The sequence below is a fragment of the Simochromis diagramma genome, unplaced genomic scaffold (assembly GCF_900408965.1).
Source record: "Simochromis diagramma unplaced genomic scaffold, fSimDia1.1 OVJJ01000685.1, whole genome shotgun sequence".
NCBI classification, from domain to species: Eukaryota; Metazoa; Chordata; class Actinopteri; order Cichliformes; family Cichlidae; genus Simochromis; species Simochromis diagramma.
The window spans coordinates 13,800,859-13,815,629 of NW_024387477.1; the positions used below are offsets into that span (position 1 = coordinate 13,800,859).

Genomic DNA, 14,771 nt, shown 5'->3' on the forward strand with positions numbered 1-14,771 from the left:
TAAAGTAGGTCTTAAGCAGGAAACCATATTTACACAATCTTGTTGACTTAGTGATTTTATCTCTGTGTAAAGTCTAAAGTTGACTCAAGTGATTTTCCTCTGGGTTTTGTAGTTTGCCACAGATCCTTTTCCTGCTGCGACTCACTCCCACATTACATGTTTGGCATTTTGTCCACATTTGAAATCAATACTTAATCCACCAAATAACACAAGTTTTTGGACTTTGTAGTCCTCACTAAACAGCCACTGGTGCTGGCATTATACAAGACAAAAATCACAACCAGACGCTGTCAGTTTAACTCAATTTGATATGTACAAGTCTAACAATGTCCACGTTACAGATGGCCTTCCTTAACTTCAAGTTTTTCTTTTTGGCTATTAAAAAAAAAAATCCTCAGCATCTTTTTTCAGTAAGTTTTAAATCTTGTGTCTGAGTTTCAGCCCAGATCACAGTCGCTAACTAACAGCAGTCCCTCTTCTCACAGAAATTATGCTAGTTTGGCTAAAAATAAAAACCCATGAAGAAGACGAGCGCTTTCCCTGTTTGCATGTGCCCATCCAGCCAACACTTTATTTTAAACAAAGGGCATTCTCTTACTTGTAAATGCTCTTTCTGACATGTAAACTCCAGATAATGAGCAAGGCACAGCGACCCGAAACAGGCCACCAGTTTTACAGTGTGATATTTGATTTTTTTTTGCCCCACCCACTCTAATTATGAACACACAAGCAGAAACACATGACACAAAGAAGCAGTGTTGTGACACACTATAAAACACCTTTATATACATTAGAAAAAAAACATAGCCTAGTCTGTGGAATGGTACAAAATGTCAATCATACATCACCTGTGAAGTTGGATGATTTTAAAACACGAGCAAAGCGGTCAACTTGCAACGAATACAAAAATAGTTCTGATTAAAATTCAAAGACACGCCACTGAAGATGAGCGCCGTGTTTCCTTTCATCTTTCCACCCGCTGTTCAGGGAAAAAAAAAAAAATGAAAAGATGATCTTTTAAATGACCTCAACTCCTCGTTTTCATAAATCCAGTGAGACAGTGAGGTGACTGAGAGGAAGGACGGAGAGGGAAGAATAATGACTGGATGAACTTTAGCAGGATGAAACTTCTCCACAGTCTGGAGGACTGTTCAGTTCAGTTTTATTGTTCAGTGGCCTGATGCGGTCTTTTGCTGTTGCTCTCTCTAGCTGGGTGGATAGTAGCCCTGGTTGTAGTTCCAGGTGTTCTGGTAGCCGTAGCTGCCGTATTGTGGTTGCTGGAGAAAAACCACGACAAACAGGAAACGGGATTAAAAACATCTTAAACTGTGCTTTGCTACATTAAACCAAGCTGGAACCTCGGGGGCTGAAAAATCAAGACACCTCTTGAGCGTCCACTTGAAGGAGCATCTAGTCATTCTCAGTAGACTGTAGATAAATGATGGCTACAGCCATCATTAACATAGCCCATTAGTTTCTGAACTCCAAGCTTAAATCTTTAGCTGCTAAACTCCATCAATTTATTTTAAGCCCCAGTCACACAATGCTTCCTGGAGCAAATGCTAAAAATGAATTTTGTCAAGTTGGTCTGATTATCCGGGACAACATATGTTTTTTTCAAAGGACTGGTGGTTGTAAGGGGTTTCTGACAGCCCTATTATATGTGCAGCACTGGTAACGGTCATACAGCCACATCTATTTATGTTTGGCCCTGGACGGCAGGTATAATGGGACCCTCACTAGTCTATAGGCCTGTTTGGCTAGCTCGCAGGAGCATATTACGATGGGTTCAACTGGGCAGGAGACAGGGGTACACCCTTAATAGGTCACATATGATCAATTTAGAATGAACCAATCAACCCAGCAAGCCTGTTTTTGGACTACGGAGGAACCTGGAGCACCCGGACAGAACCAACACAGGCTCTGGGAGAAAATGTTAACTCCACACAGAAAGACCCCAGCTGACCAACAGATTCAAATCCAGACATCTATTAGAGCTAAATAACACACTAATAAAATACGAGAAATTCTCATCAAAACTGAAGACAAAAACTTCTTTGGATGGTCCGTACTACAGAACAGGTAACATTATTTGGCAAATAATTGCATTAAAAAACAAAAAAACAACACAATTATCAGGTATCTGTATTAGTGCTATTAAATTAGAGCTGAACATTTGTAAACTAATAGGAGGCTGTGTTCATCTTCTATATGCAGCCTCAAACCCACCCTAATCTAACAATTACATAATTTACTCTCAGATTAATAAAGTATTCTGATCCTACTCCACTATTAATAAAACACAGGTAGACATGTTAAACCACATAATACAGAGTTTATATAAATCTGAGTGTTACCTGGTACCAGCTGCTGTATCCTCCGTAGCCAGTCTGTGCGCTCATATCGGCGCCCATCACAGGAGGAGGCGGCGTGGTGATGGGGACGTGCGGCATGGTAGGTGGGACTTGTGCAGACACAGCAGAGCCGTCATCAGTTTTGCTCAGCTTCTCTGGATCTTCATCCCTACAGAACGAAAATCCTGAAAGCGTGACTTTCATTCTAATCAGTTCACATCTCGTTTACTCAGCAAAAATATGCATCTAGACCTCAGCTGTTATACATGTTTACTAATGAGGCAGATGACAATAACATGAAGGACTATTCTTTAAGAAAAATAAATCATCTAGAAGTGAAACCCCACCCACTACATGTTAAATAATACCAGGTTTAAGTCCATTTCACATTTAGTTAGTCGTTCCTCCCTCTCTCACCCGTTCTCTGCTTCTCTCTTTGTTCCACCGAGCTCCTTCAGCAGCTTCTGGTGCTCCTCGTAAACAGACAGCACACTGCAGAGGACACACATATAAAAACTGAAGAACCTGAAAGGGTTTAAGGGAGCAGTTTAATTTAAAATAGTTCTCTTTCTGAACTCTGACCTCTGGATAGAGTTGCTGTAGTCCTCTGCGAACTGTAGGCCCCTCTGTGAGAAGAGGATCTTGGTGTGAGGTTCGAGAGGAGCTGCCAGAGCTCGTGTCACACACTCCTGCACCGCTGAGGCTGAGGCCCAGGGGTCACCTGAAACCTCCAGCTCCAACAGGTTCATGTGCAGTTTATCATTATCCTGAGGAGAAGGATATTGAAAGGGGAGAAAGAGGATGGGGGCAATTAGTACCTACTTTAAAAGTCCACTAAAATTTGAATTTTCTTTCTTTCTGTTTTTTAAAGTTTGCTCAAACATAACAGGATGCAAAGCATGCGTATATGTGAAGCAAATTAGATGTTTAAGTGGTCAAAATGGAAAAAGCAAACATTTAATTGCCATTAAAATTCTGCCCAAATGTGAAAAATCATTACTTATTAAGCAAACTGTAAAGTGAGCATGTTTGCAATATAATGTAAGAGGTTAATGTAGAAGCTTTAAACTGGTACAGGTATGCAAAACAAGTTTCAAAACCTGGAGCAGAATTTTTATAATAATGGCGTAATGGACATAATGGTTTTTGGTGTCCTCCATTTGTGTGTTTTCTGCCCTAATCTTGCTATTTTGTCCATTTTGCTGTAGTTAGGAAAACAATTTACAAACTGAACATCATGTGTGTAATCAGTGAGATTTAAAACATCTGATTCAACCTACGAAAGCATCAGGAAAAAGTTAACTAAGGTCCCAGATCAAGTGAGCAATACGGAAGACTCTTTTTCAGGCGTTGACTCTGATTGTTTTTGCAATCAGAGTCGACCCCTGCTGGTCATTAAAAAGAATGCACGCATCGTCTTCACTTTTCCGCTTACACAAATTTATGGTCTAACATAATTTCTCTGGCAATATGAATGAATTGTGTTCTGTCATCTCACCGGACTAATTTCCAGCGCTTCCTGTAAAACACTGCGGGCACTGCTGGGGTCCCTGCCCAGTTTCAGCAGCAATCGAGCCAGCTTGATTGAATAGAAAGCGTGTAACGTGGGCTTCTCTTTGGATTCAGCCACCGCCTCCCTCAGCAAGGCTTCCGACTGATCCAGCTGGCCGGCTCGTCTCTCCAAAGCAGCCCTGCGGATACGGACGACCGCCAAACCTGGCAGTTTCTTCTCCAGGGCCTCCAACACTCGCCGAGCTTCAGTTAAGTCACCTGATAGAGAAGATGATAAGCTTTCATGACTGTCCAGTATAGCCCTTAAGTGTCTGTTAACATTCAAGAATAAAGAACAAAGGGATGGGTGGGTGTTTAATGTTTTGTCATACCGTGCCTCTCCTCAAAGGTCGCCCAGTGCATGTGGATGTTGGGTTTGTACGCCAGGTGGATTTCACAGGCTCGTTTATAAACCGCCCGGGCCTCGTCCACGCTCTGCGCCTCCAGGTACTGGATGTACTGAGAAACACACACAGAGATTCATGCAGACTACACATGAACTCAAACTGAAGTTTAAATATCCTCCAGTGTAATGTGAAGTTTTACAGACTTTGAAAAGCCAATTTAAGCACACATGCATACATGTCTTAACTGCTTTTTATTTTTTATATGACTATTCAAACAGCACCGATGTCCCGTTTTTGGGGTTGCAGGAGTTAAAGCTGTTAATGTAGAGTTGGTCATCCTGAGGCTGGAATATTGATAATGTTGCTGCAGAACAATATTTGGTGATGGCAGGTGTTTACTGACTGGCTTTTTTCTAGATGCAAATCTACCTAATTCCTAATTTGAGCTTTTTCTTTTGCAAGGTGGATCAGAAGCAACTATGCTGTCCTTGAGCCGGATCTCATTGAATTTGCACTTACACTTATTAGATGGAAGAGACATCAAGGGTAACAGGGGTCATTTTGATCCTCTGCATTTTTAAAAAGTATGTGTTGTTTTATTGTAATATTTCTTTATTAGTAAATTCTAGTATATATTTTACCTTTACGATCTGTAATGAAATAATAAATAATTTGCAAAACTGATAAAAATAACTAAGACATCATTTTAAATACTAACTTTGATTACAAAAATTAATTTAACTTCAAGAAATGACTTCTCTGGCTTTGCTGTTTATTGTTGCTGAATGGGGCCAAAAGGACCCACCTGGCAGTTTTAGTGTTAAGGCCTCAAATTCTGAGTTTAGGGAGAATTTAAGGAGATTTTAAATCAACCTGCAGAAAAAAAGTGTATCTGCAAATCATTCTTACCCTGGACCAGAATTCCTCATAGAGTGCGCAGGCGATCAGGCAACGTTCAAAGAGGATGCGAACTCTGTGGTCATCTTGAGCAGCTATAGTGTCCTCCGATGGTTCCTGTGGAGGGGCCATGACCTCCGACTCCTCTGTGATGGCCTGGTTTGGATCTAGTACGACCGAGGTGTCACAAAGCAGTCGCACAGCATGGACAAACAGTTACAAAAACATCTTTATATTTGTTTTGATACTTGACCAGCAGGAAACGATTAATGACAAAGAGAAGCCCTCTTACATGGGAATCAGCTAGTAAACCACACCCTCCTCCTGGTGCCATCAGGACTGTGCAATTATTTCAAATGTAAATTCAGATACAGTGATTGCCTCCAATAATTATTAATACAAAATAATCAAGACCTGCAATGGGGCTCTCATTTCATCTTGCATTATAATTCTAATCCTCTCTCTTATAACACAGTTTTGTGCCTGTGTAAAAGCCCAAACTCATTCCTCACTGGCAGGTCAGCTCAAGGCAAGATTAGGGAAAGAGAGATTTTTGGTTGGAAACACTTTGGTTTTAATGGGTTTGCAGGATTAAACTGCATACTTATAAAGACCCCCAGCTCAAAAATGCTTATTTATTTATAGGTGAACCTGCTAAGTTAAATGTAGGGCTTCTCTTTGCCTAAATGCACTGTACTGTACAGCGCTTTTTTACTTTGAGAACTTGATCAATCCACCCATTCCTACAAATACATTTTTTCCCCCCCATTATGGCAACTGAGGTTTCAGGGATCGACCCACTGACATTGCGATTAATAGAAGGTCAGTGGTTCTCCATAGCCACAAGCAGATGAGGATATATGATTAAGCATTGTAGATAAACATGTTATTGCAACCGTGTGGGAGCCTGTTTGGAACACTTCATTTAGATTCATGGAAACCAAACAGCCTCTTCATCACCTGTGTAGTCACCTTGGCTGGGGTCTTTCGTGTCCTTGTTCAGCTCTGTGATCTCCCAGTCGAGGTATGAGTGCCAAGTGCGGAGCTGGAGGCGATCAAGTGGCTTAACGTGGAAGTACGGTCGCTTGATCTGTAGTCACAGAATGCGGAGGGAGCATCTTTGTTAGAAAGGGATCTTAGTTTAAAACCTATGAAGCCAAGAATTTAAAACTTTCTGATTACTGCCAATAAAATCTTTAGGTTTTTTTCCTCCAACTGTCTTTGTCAAAAATCTTTTTTTTTTTTTAAACACCTACAGTGGCTTGCAAAATATTCGTTCCCGTTGAACTTTTCCACATTTTGTCACATTACAGCCACAAACATGAATCAATTTTATTGAAATTCCACGTGAAAGACCAACACAAAGTGGTGTACACGTGAGAAGAGGAATGAAAATCATACATGATTCCAAACATGTTTTTACAAATAAATAACTGTAAAGTGGGGTGTGCGTAATTATTCAGCCCCCTGAATCAATACTTTGTAGAACCACCTTTTGATGCAATTACAGCTGCCATTCTTGTAGGGTCTGTCTCTACCAGCTTCGCACATCTACAGACTGAAATCTTTGCCCATTCTTCTTTGCAAAACAGCTCCAGCTCAGTCAGATTAGATGGACAGCGTTTGTGAACAGCAGTTTTCAGATCTTGCCACAGATTCTCGATTGGATTTAGATCTGGACTTTGACTGGGCCATTCTAACACATGGATATGTTTTGTTTTAAACCTTTCCATTGTTGCCCTGGCTTTATGTTTAGGGTCGTTGTCCTGCTGGAAGGTGAACCTCCGCCCCAGTCTCAAGTCTTCTGCAGACTCCAAGAGGTTTTCTTCCAAGATTGCCCTGTATTTGGCTCCATCCATCTTCCCATCAACTCTGACCAGCTTCCCTGTCCCTGCTGAAGAGAAGCGCCCCCAGAGCATGATGCTGCCACCACCATATTTGACAGTGGGGATGGTGTGTTCAGAGTCATGTGCAGTGTTAGTTTTCCGCCACACAGAGCGTTTTGCATTTTGGCCAAAAAGTTCCATTTTGGTCTCATCTGACCAGAGCACCTTCTTCCACATGTTTGCTGTGTCCCCCACATGGCTTGTGGCAAACTGCAAACGGGACTTCTTATGGTTTTCTGTTAACAATGGCTTTCTACTTGCCACTCTTCCATAAAGGCCAACTTTGTTCAGTGCACGACTAATAGTTGTCCTGTGGACAGATTCCCCCACCTGAGCTGTAGATCTCTGCAGCTCGTCCAGAGCCACCATGGGCCTCTTGGCTGCATTTCTGATCAGCGCTCTCCTTGTTCGGCCTGTGAGTTTAGGTGGACGGCTTTGTCTTGGTACAGTTGTGCCATACTCCTTCCATTTCTGAATGATCGCTTGAACAGTGCTCCGTGGGATGTTCAAGGCTTGGGAAATCTTTTTGTAGCCTAAGCCTGCTTTAAATTTCTCAATAACTTTATCCCTGACCTGTCTGGTGTCTAAATCCAATCGAGAATCTGTGGCAAGATCTGATAACTGCTGTTCACAAACGCTGTCCATCTAATCTGACTGAGCTGGAGCTGTTTTGCAAAGAAGAATGGGCAAGGATTTCAGTCTCTAGATGTGCAAAGCTGGTAGAGACATACATAAAAGACTGGCAGCTATAATTGCATCAAAAGGTGGTTCTACAAAGTATAATTGAGGGGTAGGGCTGCACGATTTTGCATAAAATGAGAATCACGATTTTTTTTTGCTTAGAATTGAGATCACGATTCTCTCATGATTTTCTTTTCCAATATAAATATTTATTGCACTTATTAACTGCACATCAACTTCATAACAGTTGAGACTGAACATAAAAACAATAAATGTCTCACATTTTGTCGTTGCCGCAAAATGTTGTACTGCTTGAAATTCCATCTCCACCGTTGCTCGACACTGCGTGTATAGAGCAGGTAGTGCAACAATAGAAACGCACTGTGCAGCGTTTGTCTAGGGTGTTGATCATTTTCCTAAATCCCTCGTTTTGCACAGTGTTGATGGGAGCCATGTCTTTGGTCAGGTGATAAGTGATAGCCTCCGTAATTTCTTTGTGCCTGCGAGAGTTCGACGGGTATGGGGAAGCACTGTATAAGGTTTCCGTTATTGATGTTTGGGTGGTTGACCGGGACGGATTTTCTCCTGTCACTTTCTTGGCCTTTACAGCTTCGTCATCTCTCACGTGCTCTCCGTTGTTTTTTCCCTGCCAGCTGACTTCTGTATCACGTGGTATAAGGCTCCGCCCTTGTCATTTGTTGAGCAGGAAGAGTGAGCGCTTCGTTTCATGCAGATTATGTCCCGGATCAAAATGTGATACTATCTTCATCTGTTTTCTTTTTTTTTTTTTTTAAATCCTTGTCATTTGGAAATGAGATCGCACATAAGTATGAATTGAGATCGCAATTTTCTAACGATTAATTGTGCAGCCCTACTCAGGCGGCTGAATAATTACGCACACCCCACTTTTCAGTTATTTATTTGTAAAAAATGTTTGGAATCATGTATGATTTTTGTTCCACTTCTCACGTGTGCACCACTTTGTGTTGGTCTTTCACGTGGAATTCCAATAAAATTGATTCATGTTTGTGGCTGTAATGTGACAAAATGTGGAAAAGTTCAAGGGGGCCGAATACTTTTGCAAGCCACTGTAGGTGTTTTTTACTTTCCCCAATAAGGGCTCATTAATATATATGTAGTTTTCTACCAGGACCTAATCTGTTAATCATCTCTAATAACTCTTACATTAACCCCTTGATTCAGGACAAAGTTCTACATTAGCAGAGAAATAGGAAAGCACTTATGAATAAAGGAGAGAAAATAATCCCTCTACTTCTCCTAGATTCTCTTAGATAGAGACACAAAAACTACAGCAGCAGCGAATCACAGAAGGACAAACTCACGGCATCTTCAAAGTGCCATCTCTTCCGGACTTCTCCCTCGTTGTCCTGATACACTTTGTCCCTGCGTAGTAACACCTGCTCCCTAATCTTCTGCATCAATTCCTCCTAAAACACAGAAAAAGCATTTTATTAGTCTATGTGACCTCCGCATTAATCCACATCACACACCTCTAATCAATGTGAGGCAGGTGGATGTTACTCACTGTGTCTGTGCCCTCGGGTGTGGCGGGCTCTTCCTCACCCGGCGGCCTCTCCTTCTCCTCCTCCTGCGATTGTTCGGCTCGTTCCGCTTTCTGGCTCTGACGGCACAGCTCCCTCAGCTCCTCGTACTCCTCTGGAGAAAGCACCTCTTTAGGTTCATGGTTGTTCAGATGCTCTTTAAACCTGACAAATAAAGTAAGACCTCAAATTAGATTAACAAAAGAGGAAAAGAAGAAACGAAGGAAGGGACAGAACAGTGGAGTTATTTAGTGTTGCCCTTAAAAGATACAAAACCTAGCACATGGGGAAATATTTTAACAACTATTAAAAGTTCAGTAAATTAAGAAGATAACATGTGGTATTCTAAAAGTAAAGCTGGTAGAGAAAAACACATTAACATCAGCATAAATAACTGGGTGGTGGCCGTACTTGTCGTAGTGGGTGTTGTAGAGCTGTGTGGGGACTCTGAGGACTCTGTCCAGGACGGCTGTTGCGTTCTTCATGTTGCCCTGCTCCTTCTCCCACTCAACATACAGATCCCAAAGCCGGTCCGAGTGGAAGTCCAAACCGGCTGCCGCGACAGCATCCTCAAACACACTGATGGTTGTTGTGAAACAAATAAAAGCATGATAATCAGCTTTCAGTTTCTCTTAACCAAATCTGATTAGATTGGTTTTAAGACCAGGAAAAAAAGATGAACGTCTAAAGACTTCTTTTTTGGGAATCCTTACGAAAAAAAACAGAGCTCTTGCTGGAAAAAAGAAATTTTAGTTGTATGGGGAAGGCAAAGGCAGAAAAAAATGAAACTAAACAAAAAAAAAAAAACAGGAAAAAAAGAGGAAGGATTAAAAAGGAAGTAAGATCTGGTCTGTGTGTATGTGTACCTGCGAATCCGGTTGGGTGACTCAGGAAGGTTCATGTCTAGTGTTCCAAGCAGCAGATTGATATAGTGGATCCACAGATCTACACTGAGAGGGATTGCCTGAAGACCCTGAATGCACACCTAACACAACACAGGACACCCATATATGTTAACTACCTAAATAAAGCGCTTCTAAATAGCCTTGAAAGTATTATTATATAATAACAGTAGGACAGAACAGTAAAAGCTCCCTTGCGTTACCTCCTCTGCTTTGTCGTTAAGCCCAACGCGGCGCTCCAGATCAGCAAATTTCTTCCAGTAACCATAGCAGAGTGGATAGCGAACAAGGAAGGCTTCTAGTGCTCTACGTGAAGATGTGACGTGACCCTGAGGAGACACATTTAATCCAAGTGTCACACGAAGCAACTCTAAATTTCTTCACCAAAAATCTCTTGTGATCTCCGGAAAACAAATGTATCAGAGATCAATCAAAGAAACAAACACACCTCCTGCTCACAGTACTGCAGCAGGTCAGTCCAGGAGGTGAAGTCTTGAGGATTGTCATGAGCGGCCTTCCACAGACGCTCAAAGTCTGCAGGTAGCTCCCCTTCTTCATCCACTGCGGCTGGTTGCATGGAGAAGGAAGCAGGGTCGGGGCCAACAGGAGCCTCAGGAACCACGGCGGCACTGCCGTTCTCTTCCGTCATTTCAGGTAGAGGTGGCGCCGGAACCTCAGGAGCTTCCATGGCTGAAGAGGAAAAGATCAGGGGCATATCTCAATATATTTAAGACCCAAAATATGCACGATACTGAAAAAGATACACTTTCCCCCCCTTTTTTTTGGTCGAACCAAAAACCCAAAATGCAAAACATTCTGAGCCAATATTGATGTTTAATACAAGAATTTGACTGACAGCTGGTGCCAGAAAAATCTTATTGTTTATATTGTTTCTGTGATAATTCAATCTGCTTTTAGTGCCAGAGAATAAATCTCTTCTTTATGAAAACTTTTATAAAGTCTGACAACTCGTCATCACATGGTCTCGAAGCATTTTGATGTGACAGACCAAAGAAATGTTGGCCACTGACATAAATGGTCATCTGTCTATGTGTTAACCCTGGGACAGACCAGGGTATACCATGCCTCTTGACCTTTCACAGATGAGATTTGAATTATTATTATTTTAATTATTTTTACAAAAGAAAAAAATCCAACAGCCTACCTTTTACAAATGCCCATCAAGTAGTTTTAAATTATTTATACTCAAAAAGACTACAACCCAAAGACACACCTGATAAAACTCCCATTATGACATCGTTTCTGTTTCATCTTTTCTTTGTTGTTCAGCAGGTGTGATGAAAACTAGAAAGAAGACTTAAAGAAATACTGAGCTGCTTAACTGAAGTTACGTAACTCATTCACTTTCCGTTTCTTCTACTTCCTGAATAGTTTTGAATGAAAAATGGTAATAACAGAAACCATGCATGAACATGTAAAACTTTAGAATAAAATATGAAAAGAATGGAAAGAATTATCTACTGCCTACAGCTGTGATTTATCTAGTAAAAGGCCAAATAAACTCAACTAAAATGAGTTCGTACAGTATTTTGTTTTGTTTTACCGACTCCTGTCTGCGCCTGCAGAGATGCTTCATTCATATAAAGCTCAGAGTTTTAAAGCGCCTCTGGGCTGTTTTTGACAGACTACAACTAACTTGTCGAAAAAGGGTACACAACAGCAGCCAACAGCTGTATACCCCCACCCGATCGTAACTTAGTGAAAGTAAAAGACAGACTGTTCTCCGTGCAGGTGAATTCACGTTAGCTTAGCCTAGCATGTCATGCTTGCACCCACAATGGCTCCAGCTGGAGGCTTTGTTTTTAAAAACGCTGGCTGATTAAACCAAAGCTCCACCACATCTGTAAAACAACTACCGGATACGAACTCTAAATTCACCACCGTTAATCATCTACCTGAAGACTCTACCAGCTCCCCGTTGCCGCTCATCTCCTCACAGCCCTCCGCCGCCGCCATGACGGTAAACGTCTGGCTGACGTCATTCAGGCGCGACAGGACGCCTAAAACAACCTACCACGCTAAAAGTGCAACATTTACATTTTATGGAAGCTTTTCACCGCCACTGAAAAAAAGTGCCATCCACAAGTCATGCCATCCACTATGATCACAAAATTTTACATTTCTGATACAACAACCTAAATCTCTCAATTTTGATATAATAACCCCAAAATTTGAGACAATAACGTGAAATTTGGATAAAATAAGCCGATAACGACAATTTTTAATCTTACCCAAACGTTCAATATAACAACCTGAGATTTTGACACCCCAAATATTGATAACCCCACATTTTTATATAATAAGCCGAAATTGTATTATTACTCAAAGCTTCAAATATTGATATAACCAAACATTTTGAAATGATAACCCCAAACTCAAAATTTTTTATACATAACTTGAAATTTTCGGACAACCCAAAACGTTTATATAATCACTATAGTAATTAGTGATGTAGCCCAAGTTGTTAATTTAGTTTCAACTGGAAATGGAGGTCACATAGACAAATGATAGTATATGCTCACAAAAATAAAATACAGAATATGTCTTATCCAGGTTTACAAGCCAACCAACGAGGTTGGCTTGTAAGTGCTCTTTTTTTAAACTTTAAACCTGACTTTTCTTATTTAGACTATTTTTGTTTTATTTTTTTTCTTATTCCTTGTTTTCATATTTATTGCTTGTGTTTGAATTCATATTCTTGTTGGCTTTAACTAATTTAATTTCACTGTACCTGTGTTTGAATAACAAAAGATTATTGAAATCCATTGGTCTATGCGTTTAGAGACTTCACGATCCATTTTTTACATTCCAGTCATAGCTGGACTGGCCATCGGGCATACTGGGCATTTGCCTGGTGGACCGATGGTAATTTTTCGTTTTAAATGGGCCGATGTTTTGTTGTTGTTGTCTTTTTTTTTTCCATAACCGCGTAAACAGTGAAAGGTGGCGGATTGGACAGACGTGTAAAAATAACTCAATTGTTTGGTAGTGGCTATGGTGGAGCTTTCACAGATTCAGTAAAATTAGTAAGTGGTGGAGGCCAGCAGGTGGATGGGGGAAAGGACTGGAGGTGGAGAGACCCAAGGCGGCCGCCAGTCCGACTGTCAGGTGAAATGAGCTTCAGGTAAGAAGTTATGACCTGCAGTCTATCTGGGTCAAACCAAGTTTAGGTGTAGTTTATTTTCATTGTGTTAACTTTTTACAGTCAGTTACAATAACTCGTACTGTGTACTAGCTAGCATGATGGAGTTTCTGTACAGTTGGGTGGGTGCTATGATGTTACTGGTGAACTTTATTCATATGGTTAGTTAGTAGAGTTCCCAACCGTGCCATAAAAAACGGAATCCTCTGGTATTCAGAGTTAATATTATGCGTTTTGTATTGAGCTGAAAATAAACAAAAAGACAAAAAGCTGGAGTTATTCTGTGTCTTTGCTGCACAGCTGCCTCTTCTTCTCTCACTCTCCCCCCTCCCTCTCCTGCTGCTACTTCAATCATGAAACTGATCAATGATCAGCTGATCGGCGTTTCTGCTGCAAGTCCCGTCTCTCTTGCTTGTTTATCTCCCGCTTTGCGCCAGAAAGAGGAAACTAGCGGAGGTCGCGTTAAACAGCAGAAGCGCCTTTAAACTTGATAAGCTGTTGTTAGAATTTATTTAATATTACTTTCTAGTATCATCTGATGTTTGTTGGAGCCGTAAAAGCTGCTGGTCATGATGTCGGTTTGGTTATCTGGTGAGAGGGAAACATGAAGATGAAACCAGGAGATGTCCTTACTGAATCATCAGAGCTGAACAGGTGATGGAGAAACAGGTTTACCTTTTAGGTGACATGAATGGGTTGAAGGGAAGTTATGAACTGTTTCTGAGAGACAACTTACACCAGGATCCTTTTCTATGTAGCTGACAGCTGGTAACTGTGCAGGGGCGGGTCTAGCAAAGTCTTGCCAGGGGGCCAGGTAGAGCATTAACAGGAAAAGGGGGGCACAAAGAAATACTTTTCTTTCTTATTCTCATTTAAAATTTCTAGCTTTTAACAAATAATTATTCGAATCTTAGAACCAAAGTTTTCATCTGATGTCAAATTTATAGAAATCCATTATTGTACATAGTAAGTTTTTTTCAGGGTCCCAACATAATTTCTTCAGAAGAAAGTACTGTACATGATGCCAGTATTTTCCCACATTTTCTAGATACTGTACTAGTACTTTGTGTAAAATGCCAGTTAAAGTCAGTTAAGTTTTATTCTTTCTCACCCGTCTTTCTGTCTCCTTTCACTTTTAAAAGGTTGCCATGTTAGAAAAAATATTTCGCCCTGCCATGCTGTTTATTGATGTGGTAAATAAATAGTTTATGAAAATATCACTAAATCTGTCATTTATTATTTTTAATATTCAGTAATGGTCATGTCTCACCTCTAGTCTTCTCTGTCTTAATTTCAGGTTTCCACCATATGTTGTAGATAGTTCAGGAAGTTAACTCAACCAAGCAGTCTTTGGGTTTCGGCTAAGTACTGTTTAGAATACCAGAATAGGGAGGATGGTGTAGGTTTAAGTTTATTAGATTGATACAT

At 40.8% G+C, this 14,771-nt stretch overlaps 1 protein-coding gene across 2 annotated transcripts; it reads right to left on the minus strand.

Annotated features, from left to right (window-relative positions):
* Positions 1 to 535: 535 nt before the first annotated feature.
* On the minus strand, positions 536 to 12,190 carry si:ch211-114c17.1 (pre-mRNA-processing factor 39). 2 transcript variants are annotated; one of them, XM_040015523.1, is made up of 15 exons: positions 12,097 to 12,190; positions 10,629 to 10,870; positions 10,384 to 10,509; positions 10,145 to 10,263; positions 9,690 to 9,857; positions 9,263 to 9,443; positions 9,060 to 9,164; positions 6,122 to 6,239; positions 5,162 to 5,316; positions 4,238 to 4,364; positions 3,853 to 4,124; positions 2,937 to 3,121; positions 2,772 to 2,846; positions 2,358 to 2,523; positions 536 to 1,277 (listed from the first exon to the last, which is right to left on the minus strand). In XM_040015523.1, the coding sequence occupies exons 1-15, from the start codon at positions 12,155 to 12,157 to the stop codon at positions 1,206 to 1,208; spliced, it is 2,172 nt and encodes a 723-aa protein (XP_039871457.1). In that variant the 5' UTR covers positions 12,158 to 12,190; the 3' UTR covers positions 536 to 1,205. The 2 variants fall into 2 exon arrangements, with proteins under 2 accessions (XP_039871457.1, XP_039871456.1); XM_040015522.1 differs by having other exon boundaries at positions 6,110 to 6,239.
* Positions 12,191 to 14,771: the final 2,581 nt, after the last annotated feature.